Here is a 25,018-nt window from a genome sequence, read left to right as displayed (position 1 = left end):
ACGTGTGAGAGAAAGCCTGGGACATCAGATCAAAATGTGTATACAAAAACGTTTGTTAGGAATCCACATAATGATCCTATTTTTTATTTTGTGGTTGTCAGGAAACTTGGTTAGCCAATAAACCTTCCCCGAAAGATTTAGGAGCTACTGAAGCTTCAGAATTTGCAGCAGTGTTAATGAAAGCCACCTCTGTCTCTGGTGATGCTTGGTGATGCCTGGTGAAATATCTTGCCAGGGTTCTTGGCACATGGACAGAGGCTGTGATTGTTTTCTTATTCCTTCATCCGTTCATGCAAAACTGGCTGTGGTGAGAGCCCTTCCCTCTCTTCCACCTAGAGCTTGGCCATGTGTTTTTGGCATCCTGCTCTTACTCCTTTGGAGTTCTCTTTTGTGCCAAATCTGATTTAAGCACCTCATATCTGATTTAAGCCGGGTAATATTGACTAAGCTGCAGAGGATGAAAGAAAAGCCGGCCTTTGAAGATGCTAATGAATTATATAACATTTTTAGACAATGTATTTTTCTACATTACTGCCTTTAAGGGTCAAAACAATCAAATGAATTGAATCTAGACAATACACAATCTCACACTTTCCGATGAAGCATGGCTTGGATGACTGTAGCCATGGTTACCTCATCTACGCAAATGCCAAAAATTGCAGTGTAGATTTTTCATAGTGTTTTTTATTTCAGAGGGCTGAGAAATGGCATGCTGAGGGCAGCTCTCCATGGAGACCAAGTAAACTCAGTTTATGGATGAACGCAGGGTGGTGAGAGCATGGAAGTACGGTGAGTATTCATTTAAATACAGAGAAATACTGTCAGACCCGTCTGCCTTTCAGAGAGAGAAAAATCTCCATTTATCTCCTCTACTCACACTCTCACCCACACCGTACATCGTGGAGGGCTGATGAGTTTGGCTGGCAGTCGCTGGATTTATGAAACGTAATGATGCTGCATATTAGAGAGTTGCATAAATTGTTATGAACCCCTGCGCTGTAAACCACCCACTGCATCCCAATACAATTCATTATGATCACACATTTTCAGGACAACGGATTCAATTACAAAAAAATTGACATTAAGTCTTATTTTGTGTACCTGTAACAAAATTATTGTTTACTATGAATGTCCTTAAAATCACATTTCAATTATATTATCAATGTGATGCTGGTGCTTAAATATTGTAAGACCCACACATTAAAGACTAGAGTTACTATTTTTGGGACATTACCCCAAATGCAGTGCATTGGTTTTACTGAAATTGTCCCATCTTATCAGCGCAACATACACAGGCACCATTTCCACTCACATCCCACCGCCCATTTATCATTCTGTCACTTTCAACAGCAAACCTGCAGAAATGCATAACTGTTGCAGTCTTATAAAAGGAATTCATCGAAAATTTGCAAGCGCTCAGAAAGTATTATTGTTAGGATGCTACATGGATGAATGCCCAATAGCCTCCTTGTTTGAAAGGTTGTTTGGTTATAGCAGATGAACGCACAAATACACAGTTTTAAATGTTTCAGTAACTAAAGGTCATTTAGGAAACTAGACTTCAGTGCAAACAGACAGTCAAATGAAATTTGCTTTTTCTTCCATAGCCATTAGTGCCAACACAGCTGCAGTGGTTATAAATAGTTTTAAAACACTTTTGCCACACAGTAAAAACATGATGAAATCAGGATGTGGCTGTTCAGATAGTAGTGAGTTTCCTAGTGTGCTATTACACAACAGTGTGCATGTGTAATTAGAGACAGTGATGATAGCTTTCAGTGCCTATTAACCATGGCACATTACATGATCCAGAGAGCATGCATTTCTGTAAATGTGACTGTACACAATATAACATTTTTACTTCACAAAGAAATAAACAGTCCATAGCTGTTGAAACTGCAATTTTGACTTGTTAGTTCACACAAAAACAAAATTTCTGTCATTATTTATTTCACCCTCATACCGTTCAAAACATGTATATGACTCTTTTGTAAACACGAAAAAAAGATATTTTGAGAAATGTCTCAGTGGTTTTGTGTCCAAACAACAGAATACTATTGAAAATGTATTTTTACATTATTAACTGAGACTGCATAATTTCATTATTATACCCACTGTTTGTTTTTATGGGATGTCAAGTAGCATTCTGCATGGTCATCATGTGAGGATGTGATTGTGTAATGTGCGACGACTGGCTTGTCTTCTAGAAAATCCATAATGTGATCCAGTCTGTGAAAACCCAGCTAAGTATAATTTTCTTTGTGATTTACTGTTGTGAAAATATAATCTTGATATCTTTAATATTGACTAAGAAACACATGTTAAAAATTGAAATAATATTAAAATTAATGGTTGAAATCAAACTTTAACGCTCGCTATTTCAAGATTAGATTTTGGGACTTTAGCCTGGTTTTCACAGACTGGGTCACATATTTATCAGTAGATTTACACATGAAACGTGTCTTAGATTTTACAATATTTTACTGCTGTGGGTTTTGTTTTCATGGACACTTTTACTTTCTAGCTCATTTGGGGCTCTGACTCAGTTAAAGTCTGACTGCTAGGCTTCTAGTCTTGCAACATGAAGATTTAATGAAAACTTAAGACTGTGTCTTAGAGTAGCAACTCCCCGTAGAAGACTAGGCCAGATTTTATACGTTCTACAAGTTGGGGAATAATCAGGTCCCCAAATTTATTCAACATAGGTCCGGTTTCACAGACAAGGCTTAAAGCTAGTCCCAGACTAAAATGAATGTGTGACATGTCTTAACTGAATATAACTTGCCCAGAAATATCTTAAAATATATCAGTGCCATTGTTTTGTCTCAAGATGCACGCCAGTAATGTTTTCTTCTAAGGCATTTTTATAAAAGCGACATAAATATCTTAATTCAACTAAGGGATAGTCCTGGCTTAAGCTAAGCCTTGTCTGAGAACCCGGGCCATAAGGTTTAATTAATAGTCCAAATGAATGGGAGGGGTACACAGAAACAAAAATTGATCTGCCGCTTAATTAAAATCGACCTCTTCCCCTCATCCACCTCATAGTTCCTGGAGCCCATGATGTTAATTTTATTGTCATTTATGAGACCTGGAATTGAGCAAGGCTATTTGTTGTTCAGGATTTACAAGAATTACTGGACTGCATTTAAACTTGCTGTTTAAAACAACAGTTTCTTTTAAGTAAAGCATGAGAGATGGTCATTTGTTTAAGTGAAAAACATAAGCACCGCCAATGAAGACTCGAAGAAGTTAAATGAGATCTTGAACTAGTGAATTTAGAGTCCCATAGTTTTCAGAGGATCTTTCTGTTAGCAGCACTGTTTCCAACAAAGCTTTGCATGCTAAAAGCATAACATCATCATTTTTTCAATATGTTTAGCTGATTGGTTGGTTAACAATGATTAACATGACTAACTCCTTCCCCTGGGTTCATTCTGTTAGCATGAATAGTTCTGTTAGTCCTGACAGTTATGTGCATAATGGATTGCAGTATCAGAGTAGGCCAGACACTGGGTGAGATGTCTCTGTTTGATTACATTAAAAGATTTGTATTTATACATATAAAGAGCCTTTCAGCAATACAGAGAGAGCTTTGGTTCAATATGAATGAACAAAGTCATAGGCCGATAAAAATAATTACACGCCTCTATAGCCCAATCAATGCCTTGATTATGAGTACATTGTAAAAAAGAAAACAGCTTACTCAGCACTAGTTGCAATTTTAACAAAACTGATCTCTCTGTGTAAAACAACCATCATCAAACTCAGTAAATATAAGCAGTTCTTATATAAGACTCGTTATGCATGAAAGGCAAAAATACTGCATGATGACAAATGACTTCCAAATCTAAAAGATGAAAAACGTACACCATGCTTTTGACATAAGTCATGTACTGAAAGCTTCACCGTTTTATAGAAATGTTATATTGTAACACCAACAACCAACGCAGAGCTCCTTCTTGCTGTGCTCTGACCCAGTAAGGTTTATTAATAGCTGAGAACTGACAAACTCACCCACTACAGTAGTTGCACTGTTGAACTGAATCTCCTCGGTGCACAGGAATCAAACCACCCTGTGTAAAACAGTTATATTCAAAGGCTAATAAATAACCTGTTGTCTTTTATGTATGTAAACCATGGGCGCGATCAAACACTGACGTAGACATGTTGCTTGCTAACTTCAACGTAACTAATGTTGACGTCTTGTGCCACGCTGTGGCCACAGTCGGTAACAGCTTCTTGGGCTTGGAAAATGACAGGAAGGCGTCAAGGCAAGACAGAATTGTTATCTCTATAAAATTCTTATCTCTAAAATGCCTTTTTTAAGATGACATACTTTGCTGCCTTTGATATCAAACAACATGTCATTTATGATATTTATACGACAAATATTTTGTTATTAGTCATTAATTGTTCTAAGAGTTAACTTACAAATGACTGCTAGAAGGTAAACGGTCACGTGCTCTGCTGTATCCCGCGCATCAACGTGATGTAATTTATGTCATTATTTTTATGGCGTACCATGGCTGTGTCCCAAATCGGGGGCTGCGTGCTTTGAATGCTGCATTTTAAGACCGATTGCGTCACAGCAGCGCGACTGAAGGGCTGTCCCGATTCAAAGGTTGCTTCAAATGCAGCCCCAAAATGCGACCTTATTTCCGCGGGTTTTTAAGGATAGAACGAATGTATCTTTCACAGCTTAGGCTATCCCGAGATTCATTGCGCGCCTGTAACGGCTTGAAATTTTTAAATAATCATTCAAAACTTTAGTTAAATAAAAGTATGTAATTCACAAAAAAGGTCCATTTCAGTGTTTTAATATTATATGTGATGTTGTTAATTAACATTATTGATGCATTATTGTGTTTTAAATTTCTAAGGTTGGTTAATTTAATATACTGTTGGGCTGTTTAAATCTACATAAACGTGTCATATTCTCTAAAATAAAATATCATTTTTCTGGCTCCGAATTTGTTTAAAAAAGTCAGAAACGTCTCTGCTGTGTCCTGGTGCTGTCACCACGCAACATGAGCAGCAGGTGACGCAATTAGGTATGGTACGCGAACGGGGACAATACCATATGGAAATCCTCTGCGAGGCTAGACCGTCTCATTTCAGTTTGATTTTTGGACTTTTGAGGCTGCGTGCTTTGAAGAACAAGTCCTCGTTTTTAAGTCCGCGACCTTGGAAGGTTGCAGCCCCGAATTGGGACACAGCTCATGTGTGTAATATTTCCACTTCACTTCCTGCTTTATTACTTCAATTTTTTATATTTACTACATTTTTACGCCTGTAAGATGTTCGTGTAACATTTCGACCATTGCATAACCATTGCAGCCATTGTTTACGTTGTGCGATATATTCACTTAGAAGTCAACATAAGGTTGTATTCGGAATACTCTTTAAAGTTCACTTCGCAGATAATGCGCCAAACTGTGGTTCATGGGGTTTATAACTTTTGGTGTCAAGTTATCATTGGTGAAAAAGTTGCCGTGCTTCAAAAACAACATGAATTTTGAAGCTTTATTTTGTTTTTAGTGAGATTGGAGACTTAAAATAAGGCGAGAAAATGGTAATGCATACTTATTTGATAGACTTTATTGAATAGGTGCACATATTTTAGCATAATAATTTATACACCATTATGAAGCTACATTAAAGATCACATCAAAGTTGCATGTCTTTGTGTGTACTACACAATGATTAACAATAGTTCTCCTTTTAACAGTATTTAAGACTATTATTCTATATATTTTTAATAATATCTTTCTTTCTTTATACAATTGGCAGGCATGAACAGACAATAAAATTCACTGAGATTCAAACAGTCAGTATATGATAAACTTTCTGTTTAGAAATTATGACATATTCGAATACATTTTCTTTCAAAGGAAATTACACATCTTTTATAAATAAGAAAGTTACACAAAAATATGGCAAATGATTAAAAAAATTCCAAATAAGAACCGAACTATACCAACCTCAGGCATGGGTTCAATAGGTAGCCTACTGCGACATTCGATAAAAGTTATTGAAAACATTTCTTTAGCCTCCAAATTTGATTGCATCAGAGATCTGTTATTCATTTGACATTCATTAAAGCCATTATTTAATGCACATGTCTATTCAAGTTTGTAAAAATGAACCACGTAAGAGCACTGAAATCTTGCCTGAGCCACAATAATATAATGGTGGACTACCTAGATTACGACATATGTGAACCAAACAAACTACTAACAATTAATGAACACACTGAAGATGATTTATAACAACTGCAGCTGTGTCACAAAATATGTAAAAAAGAACACATACCTTTCAGGTAGGTTTAATTAGTTTACAGAGAAGATATCACACAATAACCTAAATAACATCGGATTAAAGTAAAATCCTGTCTAAGACAAACCCACAACATATCAACAATGATCACCTTCAAGAATTAAATAAATTACAGGACACTTGCATCGTTTGTTTAGTTAAGATCTGTACAACACTTCTATTTGGTTTTGACAATTTACGGTACAACGTTACATTATACAGATATATACACACACTAACGCACCATTTGTCACAAAAGGATCACTGTGAATACACAACAGGCTGGTGAGAGGGAAGCGAGGGGTGGGGGGCGGTACGCGTCGAGTGGCCATAAATATACTGTATTGCCTGAAACACACCAGTGTTGGGATGTTATATCCTCACTTGCGGAAGACACTGCCGCTGGTTTTTGATTTTCCTTGGGTGAAAGATTAAGGAGCAACTGGTTTAAGGATCCAAGTTGTGTAACCGGGCACACCTGGACATACTAAGAGCAGTTTAATCTAAAACTCGACATGTGACAGGCATCTTATTCAGTGATGATCTTTTGAAACTGAAGACATTTGCTGTTGATGGCATCCTTGGCTTTGTATTTTGCATTTTCATGGGCCAATGTGTAATAAGCAAGCATTTCCATACACCTACATGGTCTCCTTTTCTCATCTACATCTGGGCATACAAAATAGCTGTGAAAAGCTTCTCTTCGTATGATGGAAACAAACCTTCTCAAATATTCCCAAGTGTTACAGTACTGGTGTGCAAACGTGTTTAAATATCAAACAAATACATTCTACCAAACCCTGGCCTTCTGTAAATTTCTACAGTAATGGTTGGAAGACCTGGTCAATGACGGTAAGTCATTGTATCTTTCTCTCCGGGAGATCCCTGAGACATATGTGGTATCCCAAAACTAACGTTCTCAATCTCTACATATGCCTCTCTGGCTAAGGCATATTGAAAACATCTAAGGGCATAATTGTGTGTAAATTATTTCTTCATGCCAGGGAAAGGGGCATTAGGGAAGACAGCTTGCTCACAAAAAATGAAACAACATTTTCACTACGACTATCTTATCTAAGTGCAACGACACAACAGTTACTAAAGCAAGATCACCCACATTGTGCGACTACGTTCTCCTCAAGTGTCATGCATTATCGCAAATGGCTAGCGCTAACAGCCGCAAGGTTAGTTTGACGATGGAAGCTTGTGCAAATTTGAACAACATCACTATGGGTCATCGTTTTAGGATCCAAACTTTGTTCGAGCATGTCAAATACATTGATAAATCATTTCGGAACAATACAATGGAGTGCACTGTCAAAATCATTCGTTGGGAACCCTTAGCGTAACAAAACATGCTTCAAACAATTAGCAGACGTATTTTAGATCATATATCGGAGATTCAGGGTGGATGATTTTAAGAAACACAAAGTGTCCATCAAAGCCACTTCGTATCGTAGCCGCATTACCACCTCGGGGTGTGCATTAACTTTCGAAGTATTGAACGGACCTGTGTCAATTATTCCGCTTATACCACGGTTACCACACCACAGGACGCTGTTCAAATGTTTAATTTCAACGTTTGTCATGTTATCGCCTTTAAAATGCTCGTGATGGTAGGACTACTTTCTTGCGCATCTCATTTCAAGCGTCCGTTAGAACGAACGGACTCGGAAGCTTGAGCCAATGGTACGTGGTGTGTGTGTTAGTGAGAGAGAGCGAGAGACTGCGTGCGCACACCTGCTGCGTATTTGCAGTAATGTGACAGAAAAGCCAGTGATAATAAATGATTTATTCCTCGTATTGTTTCTACCATCAGCAGTAAAATCACGCAAACTTTTGAAAGAGTAGGTCTATCAAAATATATTTGTTATCAGTTATAAGCAGCATGAAGAGGAAAACGAACCAGTAGGCTATCGGGGTTTATTGATGCATTTTGTTTTTCTATTTAGTTATTTTATTCATTCGATGTCAGTATATGTATTTCTATATTGTTTTTGAAATGCTTTGTTTATTGAAACGAAACTGCAGTGCACACGTTTCCAATAACATTAAAGTTTGACATTATAAACGTCAGATCAAGAGCAGGGTGCTGTGTGCAGTGATGGCCTGTAGGCTACACTATAACCTTTCTTTTGTTTAAACTTGGTGAAGTGACATGGAACTGTAATGCAGTCAGCAGACCTGGAACACCTTCATAGGTGTGCATTTACTGAAACATAATGCATACCCATAGAACGTTTGTCAACCAATCAGATTGAAGCATTCAACCGCCCTGTGGTATAATCGGTTTTAAGGTATAATAATAGGAGCCTGGTATGCACCAAACAGGCAAGTATTAGCATGTGTGTTTAGTGTATCTACGTTCAATCTCTGTGTAGGTAGTGTAAAAGTGCGTGTGGTTGTGATTTCACACCTTCCTTCCTTCGACTTGACTCAAATACAACAGGGAATGTTTCAAATGTGATTCAATTGTGTAACACTGAACTGCAACAGCGCTGCGATTTCTGTGTTTCAATCTTTAAGCAGTGTAGGCAGTGCTTTATCAACGTCACATTGCATATTGACGTGCACAGATCTGACACGTACACAGATGTGCATCACAACGTGCAATTCGATTGGTCCTTTTTACACAGAATAATAATATGACGAGTGTTTTCATTTGTGTTTTTTAGAGAAACAGATATAGTTACCTCTCCATCTCAACGTTTGCATTTGTGTGTGTATGTAGGTGTGTGTGTGTGTGTGTGTATCTTATTCCACAGAGAAGAGGCTTGCAAAGGATTTCCGAAGGTTGCGGATGGTCTCAGCCTTGGCTTCGTCCTGGCTAGGACTTTGGTGCTGGGCGGCCGGCGTTTCTGGAATGTTGAATGTATTGGTAAGAGACTGGGATTTGCTATAAAGAGAAAGAAGTGGCAATAGAGGAGAGGAAGAGGCTATTAAAGTCATGCAGCAAACCCATGGAGATGGCATATAAAAGTATGCCAGTGATAAAATAAATAAGATGTGACAGAGAGAGAGAGAGAGAGAGAGAGAGAGAGAGAGAGAGAAATGAAATTCATGTGCTATCTCTCGTGTCATTCATTTAAGCAGTCATGACTTAAGTGCAATGCTTACATCAGGCTTGGGTATTATGGCAAATGAAATCTCCGGATGTAGAAACATGCACTTTATTTGTTCTGGGCCACTATTCCTAAATGAAGATCCAGGTGCAGAGGCACATACACAATCACGTCTCGGTAAACCAGACAGAATGGGTGCACGCAGACAAGTAGCCTACACTCTTCAGCGGAAGAGAGTGCCAGATGTGTCACCTTTGAACTGAATTGAGGAATAGTGGGAGGATGATCACATTCATACTTGCTGACTAACGCTTGACAGTGAAAATAGATACGAGTGCACATATCCACAGAGAAAAATGCAATTTACACAATCAAGTGCATGAATGGTTTGAGAGTAAGACCAAAGCCGTCTTCAGCATGCAAAATACCAGATCGTCTAGAGAGCATACTTCTGTATATCCATTTTAAATATGCCTATACATATAAGCCGCACTGATAGTTATCAAATTATTATTCAAACATTGTCATTACTATTATCAGGTCTATGAGGTCATCATGGTACGTATGTATAATATAGTCAGGAGCATTTGGATGTGTTTGTCCATTTACTGAAAATGGAATAATGGATATCACATTGCATAATATCCAGAATTCCAGGGTGGGTCTTTGACATCACTTGTCAACCACACGAAAATCAATATCAAGGTAACTTAAGTTCTTACTTAAGCTGTGGGGATCCACTCAGGGCTGGGTGATCAGGATTCGGTTTCTGTGGAGGTTGAGGTTTCTGCTGCAACGGAGGTCGTGCACCTCCAGGCCCTCCCTGGCCCTGTGTAGTGGGCCGCGGCTGCTGCGTAGTGGCGGCACGAGGACCCCCCTGCTGTTGCGGGGCTGGTTGTGGGGCATCTTGGGTTGGCTGCATCCCACCCTGGGTAGCCTGCCTAGTTGGCTGGCCTTGTTTTTGTGGCTGGGCCCTCTGCTGGGGTTGACCAGACGGTTTGGGACCCTGGCCGGCAGTTTGAGGCCTCTGTGACTGAGGAGAGCCGCCCGGGCCACGCTGGGCGGCACCCTGTGCTGGAGGAGGCCTCTGGGGTGCTGCGGACCCTTGACTGAGTTGTCGGTGTGGTGCTGGATTGGGTGGCCTGGTTTGTTGAGCAGGAGGGTCCTGGGCATTAGGACTGGTCACAGACTGGGGTTGGGACGGGGGCTGGCCCTGGGGAGAGGGACGCTGCTGTGGTGGAGTCCCTTGACGAGCAGTAGTAGTGCTGGCAGGGGCTTGTTGTGGACCTCCTTAATCAGATGAGTAAAATAAAAGCTGATTTTATTGGGTAAACTTAACAAATGTAATTAATTTAGGAGATAATTGTTTGATCTAAAACAAATTAGATGGCAGTTTTGTGGTATTGTAATTCCTTACCCTGTGGAGGAGGGCGCTGTTGTGCCTGTGGCACTCTAGACTGAGAGATCGGTTGAGGCGAAACAGCTGGCCCCTAGTGTTGCAAAAGTGAAATAGCAAGAAAGATATCAAAGTATATCAGATACAGCCATTCAATGCACAAAACAGTTTTCAGTGCAACTAACAAATCAAACTGAAATCAAATGTTCTGTCTCAAAATTTGGAAATTATTTTTTGAACATAACATTAGTTGCTTTAACTCAATTAATTTGATGCAGCTTGTTGTGTTGACTTAATTTTTTTAAGTTGAATTAACTAGAGGTGGACCGATTTTGGATTTTGCCGATAACGATAACTAACCCTAAGGTGGTCAGTACCTACCAATAACGATTAATTACCAATAGTTTTTTTATTGATTTATTCAAATAAAAAATAACATTTAAAGTAAAATAGCAATGAAGTGTATTACAACAATAAACACTATTGCTTGAACCATAAAACTGTGTTGTACTTTTAAATAAAACACATAAATATTAACTATATTAATAAATATTAAACTCCATGATTTAAATAAAATTATAAGTAGGTCATTTCTACATTTATAATGATTTTAAAAAATTATTGGCACCAAATTAGCATATATTAATGACTGATAAATTGTAATATTTTACAAGATTTGTATAGTGTCACCCTGTTATAACTTCTTAAGCTAATAGGCTACTAATGTTAGCGCGCTCTCAGCCTTGTCGGCAAAACAGGCTGTTCTCCATTAATGCAGCATATAGTCAATAAATAAATTACTTTTTAACATGTCATGTTTACTGCAACTGGCTCTACCTGGTCACTGTGAAACTTTTAAACCCCCATCTGGTGTATTCCGCTCCGTGCAGACTGTGGTCTCACGTCTCCAATCCAAACAGGCTGTCAGTATAAGTTTTATTTCCGCCTCTAGTAGTCGCTTTTTACTCTATACTCTGTACTCTCTACCTGCGTATCAGTAGAGCTTTCCGTGCTGCGTCTGGATCAAACGCAACCAGGAAAAACTATTGGTGGGGATTATCGCAGCTAAATTATCGTTATCGGCAAAAACGATGAATCGGTCTAAATTTTAAGGCAACCAGGTAACTTATTTTTTTAAAGCAACACTTTGTAGTTTTTTCGACCTTAAAATAATGTCTCTAAAATTATTTAAGTGGTAAAACAACTCTTAACCGGACAAATTCTACTCCCACTGCTACCTGAGCAGTCTCATAGCGGCTACAACCACACTCTGTAAATTCAGTGTTCAGGTCGTTGCACACAGCCCTGACCATATCGTGCCTTCGGAAGAGAGCGAAATGGTTTCCAAACAACGTTTCTGTATCCGCCTGTTTCATCAGCTTAAAGGGGTCATATGGCGGAAGTACGTGTTTTTCTGTGTTTTTGGTGTGTTATAAGTTGCCCATGCATGTATTAGACACGTAAAATTGCACAAATGAAAGTGTGGGAACAAAAGATGCATTCTATCTAAAAGCGAATGCTCAACCAGCCTTGCCTGAAACGCCTCGTGTAACCACACCCCGGCGAATCTACGTAACTTCGTAACATGATTTGACTAAGACCGCCCAAATCTACACGTAGTTAAGGTGGGTGTAATTGTAAATCTCATTGTATCGCCTGTCAGTACAATTGCTTTGGAACCTGATGTTCTGAATATGGTTAGAGGCGTTACATTTCCGTGAAATGCTTGCAGTATTTGACCAATCACTACGCACTGGTTAACTGACCAATCATAGCACACCTCGCTTTTCAGAGCGATGAGCTTTGTAAAAAATCAGCGCGTTTCAGAGAGGCGGGGCAAAGAGGAGATACAAACATGCACAGTATGTGGAAAATACAACGTTTTTTAAACTTTAAATGGTGTATACACATTGCATTACATCTAAAACAAACAATAATATTTGTTTTAGCCGTGCAATATGACTCCTTTAATAAACAAATTTCATGTGTATTGCGCTGCCCGCAGGGAAGCTTATACAGCGACATTATTTACGACACTGGTACAGGACAATTGCACTTATCAACCACACGGGGGAGCCGTCAGCAAAAGTTCTATAGAGTGGCTTTAAGTTGAACCAGCAATTTTTACAGTGTGGTCTGTAGATCGAAAGGCATTGTTTCTCGTAAACTTCTTAATATGATAATGCCATGTTGGAGGCAGAATAAAATGTATGCTCTTGTGAATGTTTGTATGTTCATTATCTGCAAGCTAATGTTTTATCATTTTAAAAATATGAATTCATTTTTTATACAAGGATATAAACTCTTCTGTTTGCCTTGGAGGACCCCCAGAGGAAACTTTAATTGCTCAGATGTTGCTCTTTCATAGCTCAGGAGATTTGATGTAGTTCTCACTTATGTTTTAAGTGTCTCCTAAAACTGCTTAGGAGCAGTAAAAAAGAAACAAATGAGACAACTGTTAAAATACATTAGGTATATAAAATAAGTACATTGTATAAGTAAAATTACTGTGACTATAATAAATTTGATGAAAAAAAACATGTTTTTGATTGAGGAACAATCTCTGATGGAAAGATTTGTGAATTTTTTTGGGGGGGGGTTCAGGAGACATGTATGAGACACATGAGACATAAGTAAGTTTCCTTTTGCTCTAAATTTAATCTAATTCATGTCTAGGATAAATCATTGAGATATTAAAGAGATCTTATCTATCACTTTTCTTTTTTTATTGGTATTTATTAACCCACTGAGGTCATATGTAACCTGGAAAGCGATTGCTTTAGAAAATGACACAAAATGACAGCTATAACACATTTTTGCTAGATGACAAACAGACAAACCTGACTGACCCTGTAGAAATTAATAAAGCTTTTTGATTACTCTAATAAAATGTATATAACTTTGATTTAGCAAAAGTAGTGCTTCATGGAACTTCAAAAATTGAGGACCATCCAATGACATAATAAAGTAGGGGAGTTGGTATATGTTTTCAAAATATTCTGTTAGTATTCAGCTAAACAAGGAAAGTGTAACAACTCCACCACTGTCAGCCATGCCCCCCGCATCAGCGCTCTCTCCCAGTGTCACCCGCTCCCTCTCACTGGACCTTTAATTTCATGGACTACACACCCCATGATCCTTTGCATCCATTCACTCCATGATTACACCCGCACCTAACTTACATTCCCTTGGACGCTATACCTATATACCCTGTCTTTTTTATGTTCATTGTCAGGTCTTGTTAAGTTGTTTCGTTATGTTCACTAGTTCAGACCCATTGTTTACTTACCCGTGGATGTTACCTGTGTTTTTATGTACCCATGGATGTTAACAATCACACATTAATTTACAGAATTGGTTTAGAACCGAATATACCTTTATAATAAATAAAAATAAAAAACGAAATAAGCCAGAATCAAGTCACAATGTGCAAAATAAATGTGTTTAGGCAAAATGTCTGAAATGCAGGGGAACATAATTTTCAAAACATAAGCTACAAATAGTAAAATTAATGGACATTTTCCTTAAACATCACGTAACAATGCTGTGCCATACAATACGACCAGATCTCACCTCAAAACTATTTTTAAAACTACTCGATAATAATTAATTATTTTTTACAAACTGGAATACAGCACGTTCATTACCAATGAACTACCAATAAAGTTACTTTATTTACCGCATGTAAAGGAGGAATGCAATAAAGCATCTTACCATTCAAACAGTCAAAAAGTCCCTTTCACCTTTTTTTCCTGCGCACTCTTTCTCCGTCCCCCTGACACGCACCCCTAGTTGTTTCACCCCATTAAACCTCCTGTTCACTCCAATTCCCGTGTGGCATCGTCCATCTGTCTGGTGGTGTTACAGAAAGCCCTGGGATGGTATGAGGCTAAGTGATTGAGAAAATGTTTTGGTTGAACTATTCCAAAACTGTATTATTCCAAAGCTGCATTAATGGAGAAATTATCTCTTTACTGGGGCATAATTATCAGCAAATAAAAGGTATGCTAATAACATCTACTGCAATGTTGTATGAGTTTGAGTAATATTTTTTTACATATCAGCCTCTTGTAGGCTTCCGTTGCTAGCGAAGAAATTAAATCAGGCAGAGCACAGATGAGGGATGATGTTTGGGTTCTTAAGAATCCCTAGCTCAAGCATTACAGACATTTTTCACCAGAATCACTCCTTCTCTCTATCCCTTCTGTGTAGGCATGAATCATAACAATCACATGTTTGGGAGCAATGAAGAAGGTCCGAAAGAGGAAGGAGTCATATAGTGACTATAGCTTTTTGCATTCATAATTTTGCTGGTGAACATCTAAATTGACTATAAAAACTGACTGGTGGGAGAACATTTTATTGTTTTACTGTAATATTCAGCAGCATTGCACTCCTCTATGCTGCATAAGCAATAAGTGTGCATTGGTTTTAAAGGTCAGATATGCTGTCAAGAAGGAGAATAGTGTGCACATTGTGTGCCTAAGCAACCAGGCTGGCTAAAACCACGGTTCTTTAAAATTAGATCTATTGTTGGAGTAGTGTTCTTGGAGGAGGAGAATATACGAGGATGTGTTCAAAAGTGTGTTAACCTGAGAGTGAACCGGAGCGGGAGCTGAAGTGTGTGGAACAGTCTGGTTCATTTTGGTCACAACGAGATCAGCAATCAAAGCCCGGTCTTCATCCTGTTGGTCTCCTATGAGAGGCATTGAGCAACCCACAACCTAGTAGGCACACACAGTATTTGCTCAGGGCACTGAGGATATTTTGAAAAAGATATTACGAAGGGTGACTGTTTCTGCACATGTCGGTTATGTAGTCCGTGATTTCTTACCTCTATGATGTAGTCTTGACCGTCTTTACCGTGTAGTGCTTCAACGGCGCATATATCAAGACCTCCAAAAACCTCAGAGCAGACGTCCACCCACTTACGATACCTGCAGGGAGAATGTGATAATGATGACCTTGCTCATTCCACTAAAAGCATCCACCCACACTAACACCACAGCAAACAAGGAAAATCCGGATTACTGTATTGCGTTCAAGGCACCAGTATTTAACACAAGGTGTTTGGAATAAAAAGCTTAACAGAAGATTGTTTTGAAAATATAAATAATAACAGAAAAGATTTTTCAAATTATAATGAAATAATAGAGATTTGAAAATAAAGAGGGTTTTGATTTGCATAGGTCATTTGTCCCATCCTTCATATACAACCTATAGGAGCGTTTTTTGAGTTACCGTCTCTACCGACAGCAAGCAATTCTAAAGAAAATTTTGCCTTGATGTTTTGTGGGGTAAAAGCAGAGGCAAAAGTGTAAAAGCTAAAAATATATATTATTGTAAACACAGTGGTAAGGGACTATGTATAAAGTTCATACATTACGTATAAACGAACAACTGACTGCGACAGTCAAACGGTCAAAAAAAAAACAGAGACTGACGATGTTTTACGACAGTTAAGGGGCGCTATACTTTAAAACATAACTATGGGTTGTAATATGCTGCTGGCAAAAACAACCAAGCGCGTAGTTTTTTCATTAAATTCTTCTAAAATCAAATTATGTCACAATTCTGTGCACATTTTTTTAGCATTATGGTGGTCCTATTGTATGTCAACAATTTACCTAGTTTGTGGTTTTAATCTGAGGCAAATGTAATACTTATACTGTATATGTAATAGAAAACTGAAGACTCCCAGATATATGAAAGAAACCCTTTTAGGACTAAAATTAACCTCTGGTATTTCATACAAGCAGATTATCTAATACTGTTTCTATGTTATTTAGTCCTGCTGTTGAAGCTATATATGCTGTTGTATAATATGCCATGTGTTAAAACAGAAAGGTCTACCTGTCAGACATGGCCACCTGCTCTAACATGGCCGATCCTGTGTTGGTCTTCCAGTTGCCAGATATAGATGTTCTCCTGCCAAATAACAAAACAGAAGATTTATTACATGATGTCCCACAACCAATATAATCAGATAAAGCATAGTTTCAAAAGCTTAAGATGAAAAAATCATGGCATATGTCGTCAATACAACACCATGATAGAAAAGCTCTTACATGTAGGCCTTGTAGTTGTCACCAATTTTCTGGATTCGAACGTCATACTTGGCATCGATAAAAGGCTCAGATGTGGCATATGTTTTCGTCAGAGCCACAACACTAGCAATGTCTTGGAAATCATATTGATTGTCCACTTTCACCTGAATACAGAATTTTAAAAACAGTAACATCTGTAATTCAAAATAGGACCAAACAATCCGTACAATAAAATTAACAGATTTTTTGTTAAATGAGATGTGTAGAAATTTTAATGGAAATTAAAGGGAATAATTTGATCATTTATTTTGTGAATGGGTATCAGTTATACCTTTCCCATCCCAGAATGAGCATGACCCATCTTCACAACCACAGGAAAGCTGGAAGTAGTGATCTAATAACAAATGAGACATATGAAATATTTATATTTTAATAATACCAGGCTTTTCAGATGTTAACACACAGTTATGTGTTGCACTCTCTCTTTAATTATTAAGAGAAAATGCAATATTTGCAGACTCTGTGTTGCTTGATAGGCATCTTATTTGTTAACGCTGCAGCAGCAGAAATGCGAGAGCAAAATCTTCCTGCGCAGGCACAACATAAACCCGAAGAAATTACGTCGGAGAATGCAACTCTTTATCATTCAAAAAGGCAAGGCTGGGTGAGAAAACATTGTGGCAGAGTGTGTTTGGGGTTTTTTTATGCATGAGGGAAAACAAGGCCGGTGTCTGTAGTCGAGCGGTAGGGGATAATGTGGCACTGCAGCATGTCTCTCCCATTAAAATCTAATAGCACCTCTGCTAAAAAGAACTCTGGTGTAGCACAACATTATGTCAGCCTGAAGTTTACTTAAAGGTGCCAAAGAATTCATTGATACAATATGTTAAATTGTTCTCTGATATCTACATAGAAAGTATGTGGCTGTATTAAGTGCAAAAATGATTCAGATACGGTTTTACATGTCTATTTACAACCCTAGGATTTGTCCCTAGAATGAAAAAGTCTGTTATTACCTTGTTTGGAAGGGTCATGAATATTAATGTTGAGCTCTGCTCTGATTGGCTGTTTTGCTGCTCGGCTCATGCCACTAGCTCATACAGCATGGAAGAAGGGGATAAAATCAGACCCGCCTGACTTTAAGAAGACGCGTGTCTGCGCAGCTCACGTTGTATAAAGAAGACGCATGAGTTTATAACTGAGAAGCTTGCACTGTACAGATGACACACGCCTGACATGATAACTGCCCAGCTCGCGCTGTATAAAGAAGACGTGTCTCTGCGCACCTCACGCCTAGACGCGCCTCACTTCATAACGTCGCGGCTTGTTAAAAGTAGACAACGATGTCATCGTCCGTCATGAGGTTTCATTGTAGACACCTTCCGATCCCAATTTGGTAGACATCGCCCAACCCTATTCACAATACCTGCAGAACTTCCGATGATTCAGCTGTGCACGTCCGGTTGGCCTGCCCTAGAACATGGGCAGGTATATGCAACATTGGGGGCGTACATCCCGACTGTAACGTCACAGTCGGTGTTATGCTGGTATTGGCCTCTTTTTCAGTGGTCTTTTGCATGCACAAGATTTACATAAGCAGGAGGAAACGTTTGAGGCTCACGATATGTCATTTCCATGTACAGACCTCTTATTATTCATCTATGCCTAGGTAAATACAGTTTTCCATTCTATGGCACCTTTAAACTAGGCTTACTGTCCTAAGTATGAATTTACATTTTTAGTCTAGACAGGACTGTGTTAGGTTGTGTGGGGCAATGCTGAAGTGGGCTGGTGAATATGCATGAGCTTATTATATTTTCTTGTTTACTGCTTCTAAGCGCCACTGTCCCTCACACAGATGGGAACTCTGTGCTGAGTCCAGTGGGACCATCTGAAGCCCGATAGCTTCGGCTAGCAGTAAGGTTTACTAGTGTGGAGGGCCGGGAGACGTACAGAGACAGATGGTTAAACACTCACCATCTCCTTGTGGTTGGGGTAATAAACCTGGTCAATCAGTGGGAACTCCTCTGGACCCAACTGCTTGTACAATCTGGACAACTGAGCGAACTGCAAGGCGCAGACATAAATAAACACAAACCGATATTATGCAATAGTCATAATTAGACATAAATAGTAAAAGGTTATACTATATAAATGCCATTTTGATCATTTTTTCAGTTTCTAATTGGAGACATGACCACACGCGTAAATTAAAAGGCCACGCAATTTGTTTAAATTACATTATACATTCTGTCTTAGACCTTACATAATGAAGCGTCATGTTTTTACTACCTTAGAATGAGCTATTTCTATCTACATACAGTGCGGGCCCCCTTACATGGAATTCACCATGTTGTTTCTACAGTAGCGCTTAATGGACAAACTGCTCTACAGAGTGCATTTCGAAAATACTTTATCTCCTTTGGAAAAGAAGCTAAAACGTGACGACATCTTAGTTCTGTGTCAGCCACCATAGTGCTTCAAAAATGAGGGGTGGAGTGAGCCATTAGTTGCAATTTGCAACCTCACCACTAGATGCCACTAAATTTTATACACTGGACCTTTAAAGGATAAATGTGAGATTTCCACACTATACAAAAATAGTTACGAATCTGTTTGTCCAATCCATAGAACATGGAGGAGGTGCTTGAAGCTTGAATGGAACTAGTCACTATTTTTGCACTTCTGTCTGGTGCCTTTAGTGTAATTTGTAATGTAATTTGTAGTGCTCACCATCCATGGTTTGTCGCAGAAGTTGTAAACAGAGTGAAGAGAGTTGACACTGGGAATCCCAGCATACTGAAGACCAATCACAATGTTCCTGTGGTCGCCATTTTTGGCCATGCTGTACGCATGCTGTCGCACCAGAACAAAATCTGGTTTAAAACACCTAAATGACCACAGAAATGTTTAACAAAATCTTTAATGTACAAAAATACAAAATAATTTATGTAAGATTGTATAATTAATCTCAATCATCTTATAATAATGCTTTAAAAATACTATACTGTAGCTCGAAAATATATTGCTAATACAAATTTCTAGTTGAGCCATAGAAAAACTTTTCTTTAAATCTTTGTCTTTTTTTGCTAAATTAACCAACAAAATCCACCCACCAAATTAGTAGTTACAATTATTAAGGTTGAGTGATGAAGCACCTTCATGAAGCTCAAGTCTATTAAAACCTACTTTGTGATTTTGTTGCCATTGCGGATAGCCTCAATGTCCACGCTATAGCTTCCTGTTGCATGAGCGACCAAGTTAACCTCCGAGAAATCAGCCTTAAAAATCAATTAAAATGACCAATAATTGGATCAATGAATGCATCAATACATGTGACAAATTACATTGTCAGAATATATACAACAAAACTGCACCTGAGCCCTGAAGGGATTGTTCACCCAAAAATGAAAATTCTGTCATTATTTATGTACCCTCTTGTCATTTCAAACCTTTATAGCTTTCTTTCTTCTGCAGAACACAAAAGATGATATTCTGAAGAATGTTGGTAACCGAACCACGGTGGTACCTATTTACTTCTATTGGTTTTGTGTCCAGAAGTGAATGGGTACCACTGTTGTTTGGTTTCCAGCATTTTTTCAAAATATCATCTTTGTGTTTTGCACAAGAACGAAACTCATAGTTACTGGTTTGAATGGACAAGAGAGTAAGTAAATGATGACAGAATTTTCATTTTTGGGTGAAATATCCCTTGAAAATCCCTCATGTGTGCTGATTAATAGTCTAACAAGTAAAACTACAAAAATATATAACCAAACAAAAAATGGAAGCAATTTGTTTCTTCTGTTTGAAATTACTTTTGGCTTATTGTAAAGCTTCTAGCAAAATTGCATTACCCATGCCACTGTGAGTAATTAATTATATAAGTGATATTATACATCAACACAATAGATATTTTTTTCTTTTATCTTCTAGATCCTGCATTTCATTACTGCTGGGATGATTTTCCTCTCCCGCTTTTCACAGTTCAAAACACAAACAAAAACCATTCAATATCCAATTCAAAAGCGCAAACAAATGCCAGTGAAGATATTACACAGGCCTTACATTATCATCTCTAGAGTAATTAATTTCAGACCTGCCAGCTAAAAGATGGGCTTATATGTTTTGAAGGGCATTGTAGTCATTACACAAAAAACCTGCTGATGTGTTGCCATATTAATACTGAACTACTGAAAAAGTGAATACTTCCCACCTGTTCTACTTTGATGTCAAATTCACCATGAACCTTCTTGCCTTTGAACACTTTCACCCTAAAAAAGAAAGAACATTTGCAAATGACATTACCTAAGCTCTTTTTGACAAAGCTTGGGTGTAACATTCTCATTAAATGTGTCACTAGACTTCTTGTGAATTACGCGTCAGGTTTGTAATTCACAAGGATCGTGCATTTACTCTGCCTGTCCCAAACACACTCAATAAAAGGTGAAGACCATTGATGTAATTCAGTTTCTCCACTAACTGAACCAAATTTGTGAAATGCGCACAGACACGCGCAGGCACACCCACAAATGCATACACACGCGCGTGACAGTGAGGGAGATTGAGAAAGGCCCATAGACACATGAGTCACGACGTTTAGATAACTCCTTTCGGCCTGTATAAGCATCACTTCAGGTCATTCTTAAAAGCTTAACGTAAGGTCGTCAGCATCAAACCATTGACACTTATCTTTTATTTTAACAGGTATATGTGTTAAAAACATATTTACGCTGATGCTGAGATTTCTACATCACGACACACCTTTGAGCAACATATACAAGCACATGAATATTTCCCATGCTGATCTTACCAATCCGTCTGTTGGTCATCAATGACTAGGAGAATCTTTGCACCACTCGAGCCGAGTCCCCTCTCGGCTGCCTCGTTAAAGGTAGCAGCGGCAGCGGCGGTGGTCTGTTTGACAGCGTTGGAAATGGAGGAAAAGAAGCCGGCGCCCGTAGACTGACTAGGGGGTTGACGCCTCTCTTGAGATCCCGGCGACACCACCGGGGCAGGGCTCTGCTGCGGCGGTTCAGGCCGCTGTAGGTCGGTCATGTAGCCATTGGGCAAGTTAGACATAAAATTACTGTCCGACAGTCGACGTCGCAGGTAATTCATAGTAAGGATGAAAAAAGATGCGTCGAATACGAGAAACGGTAAATGAGCCCTCTATAGGTTCTGCACGGCGTCAATCCAAGGCGAATGGGAATCTGGTCAGCAATGTCTAGATTGCACCCGTGTGTTTTAGTTGAACAGCAGTCGGCAAAAAGAACGCGGAAAAAAACGAGTCGATACGCAATTCTCTAGGGTGCACCTCAAAGCAAAGGTCGAGTTTGGCTATAAAACATCGCAGTCGTCTATACAACATGCACAGCTGCGGTGCAACAGCTGGAAAATTGACGCGTGTGGTTAAATATTTTCTTAATTATTGTGATTTATTGACTTACAGCACTGAGAAGCTTGATCAACAATTGGCATAAATCGCACATTATACTCCTTCCGTTGATGTTAAGGATGTTGCAAGATCCTATTCGATGGACACGGAGGAAAACAGCGACGAGGCACTTCGTAGAAAGTGTGCTCCGTGAAGGTAGTAATTGTCATGAGTGGAACTCGGTGAGGCAAAATTTCCTCCCGTCGTCCTCCGGTCAGAATCTCTGTCATCCGGTCCGGGATCTTGGAGGCGGAGGTGCGGTTGACATCGGTAAATGCAGTGATTGCGTCACTCGTACCATCCAATCCTGGTTATCCACCCAATGTTTTACTTTGACCCTCGTCGTTTTCCCAACTGGTTTGCGTTATTTACGCACGGGACGGGTCCGTGCTGTGTTCGTTCATATGATATGATGTGAATGTGATGAATGGGAAGGAAAGAGGGCTTTTTCACTGGCTTCTGTTCGTTTAAGTGAAACAGAGACATCGATGCAGCACAGGCTAATTAACAGATTGAAGATTGTGAGCTGGTAAATAAAAGGTTGTCGGTTCAATCCGCGCAGGATCACTGAGATATCACCATGGTGCCCTTGAGAAAGAAATTTTAACCCCAGGTTGCTCAAGGAGAACCGGTTTAGGCCTCCTTAATCTCATGTCTCTTTAAATAAAAATAAGATAAATAACAATTAGTAAATGGATTAGTTTTACGCCAATGTTATTGTTTTAAATATTAAATTAGTTTTACTAACAATTGTCCTGATTAGACTGAATTTCGACTGTAATGTTTGTTTATGACAGCAATTTAGGGCACTCAAATACTGAAAATAAAGCACATTTTTACAGTATAATGCTGTTGTTATAATTTCTAAACTAAATTTGAAGGAAGGATTTTCAGCACTCTGGACAGTACCCAGAACAATAATAATCAGGGTTTCAGAACCACGGACAGCAAATTAACTTAAATGTTGTTAATAGGGTGACTTTTGGACTATTTGTTTGCAGTTTTTACTTTCAAAAATGATAATATTTTTCTGTAAAGGCATATACCTTGAAGTGTGGGCTAGAAAGAATGTATTGACACCATGTCTGTTGTTATTGCCTAGAAAAAATTACATTTCCTTTGAACAAATTTCTTGACAAAATATCCCTTAAAAAGAAAGTAAAATCTAATTTAAAAAACAATGGTATAGACTTACTAAAAAAATCTAAACATTGTTTAAACAAACATATTTTTTGATTGATCATTTGTATAAAATTATGACCCTTAAAACTGGCTTGAAATAAAAAAAATTAATATCAGATTAAGGAAACCTGACATTTATTTAAAAAGTGTTATAAGAACCAGTTCAAACTTTTATATTTACCCTTGTATTAGTTAAAACGTGCCCTGTATAAGTGCTTACTTGTACACTCTGAATCTATTATGTAAATTATATAAGCCATGTTTGCACTGATGTTTTGAATGTGTGAAATCAACATACCCTACCATTCTTGGCAAAAACATATATTTGTAGATTTTTGTAGACATAAACATCAAGCATGGCGTTAGTTCTGGCAGGTCATATGACCCAAGCTTGCATCAGGTGCAGCTTATCAACGTTAACCAATCCTCATACAACACATATTGGACTGCATCCTATTTAAGTTGCCTTTCTTTGCTCCTTATCAGCTGCTTAATCGTGCCACACTCAAAACCCACCTCCATCCCCATCTCCTCCATATCTGCCTTTATCTGTTGGATCATTTTAATTTAATCCTGTTACGCATCATGAACTGTTCTGATTCCCCAGGCGGGGGGACATGTATTGCTGCGCTTCCGGCGAAGAGTTTGTTCAAAACAGTTTAATTCCACCAACCTTAAATATTGATATTGTTTAAATATTTGATGGCAGTGGTCCTGGCAGAACTAATAGTCACTGAGATATAGCCCATGTGACCTTGTGTGACAGCTATCCCCTGTCTCCCCTATAAGGCAATTCATCAGTAAATGTGTCAGACTTTTAAATGCAGAAACATCATGATGTCTGTAGACAACACCTAATGCAACACAATACTTATGACAACACTTATAACAACACATTTATGTAAAGGGTCTTATAAAGACAGACAGGCCCTTTCAATAAACAACACATCATTAACATGCTTTAGTTGAGTGGTGAGTGTGTTATGCCCACATTAGCACAAAATAAAGGTGTGGGTAGCAGACTCCTCCAGGCACACAATGCAATCTGAGATGTGACTTTCCAAGAGTTATTTCACAGCTTTACAGTGGGCCTGATGTTTATAATTCCTAGTTTATAACCCCCACTCCTAACTCACAACCATATAAGTACTAACCAATGAGTGATTTTTAATTTCCATATTTCACTCTAATGGTCTAATGCAAACATAAAGGGAATTGTTAGAGGGGAAATAAATGAACCTCTTAAAATATTTACAATTTTAAATATTTATTTTAAAAGGTCCACACAGCCCTCTTAAAGTGTCTGACACTTGTTTTTGTTGTACTTTTTAAGTTTTCCTAATGCTGTGCTGTTTTCTGAAACACACACTCAAAAATAAGTGCACACTTAATCTATATTTTAACTCCACACACTTTCTGCTAGTAATATCACACAATGCTTTTACAGGTCCCACTGCCCTAAATATATTTATTCGACATCATCTGGAACCTGTTGCTCAAGCTTTGGTCCAGTGCACAATATGCATTGAATTAAAGGGAATTCTGGCATTGACCCCAGTGCTAAGCCATTGCATTC

General features: G+C 38.5%; 1 protein-coding gene across 2 annotated transcripts; it reads right to left on the bottom strand.

Annotated features, from left to right (window-relative positions):
• Window positions 1-5,579: 5,579 nt before the first annotated feature.
• Window positions 5,580-22,665, bottom strand: syn1 (synapsin I). 2 transcript variants are annotated; one of them, XM_057356897.1, is made up of 13 exons: window positions 21,637-22,665; window positions 21,040-21,097; window positions 20,013-20,104; window positions 19,557-19,713; window positions 18,801-18,890; window positions 17,155-17,217; window positions 16,845-16,987; window positions 16,630-16,704; window positions 15,611-15,713; window positions 15,369-15,500; window positions 10,798-10,870; window positions 10,103-10,670; window positions 5,580-9,214 (listed from the first exon to the last, which is right to left on the bottom strand). In XM_057356897.1, exons 1-13 carry the CDS (start codon window positions 21,942-21,944, stop codon window positions 9,073-9,075), a joined length of 2,004 nt encoding a protein of 667 aa, XP_057212880.1. In that variant the 5' UTR covers window positions 21,945-22,665; the 3' UTR covers window positions 5,580-9,072. The 2 variants fall into 2 exon arrangements, with proteins under 2 accessions (XP_057212880.1, XP_057212881.1); XM_057356898.1 differs by having other exon boundaries at window positions 5,580-9,176; window positions 21,637-22,664.
• Window positions 22,666-25,018: the final 2,353 nt, after the last annotated feature.

The sequence above is a fragment of the Triplophysa rosa genome, linkage group LG17 (assembly GCF_024868665.1).
Source record: "Triplophysa rosa linkage group LG17, Trosa_1v2, whole genome shotgun sequence".
In the NCBI taxonomy this organism is placed as follows: domain Eukaryota; kingdom Metazoa; phylum Chordata; class Actinopteri; order Cypriniformes; family Nemacheilidae; genus Triplophysa; species Triplophysa rosa.
The sequence above is the reverse complement of the archived record's forward strand: the minus strand, read 5'-3'. Positions and strand labels throughout refer to the sequence as shown.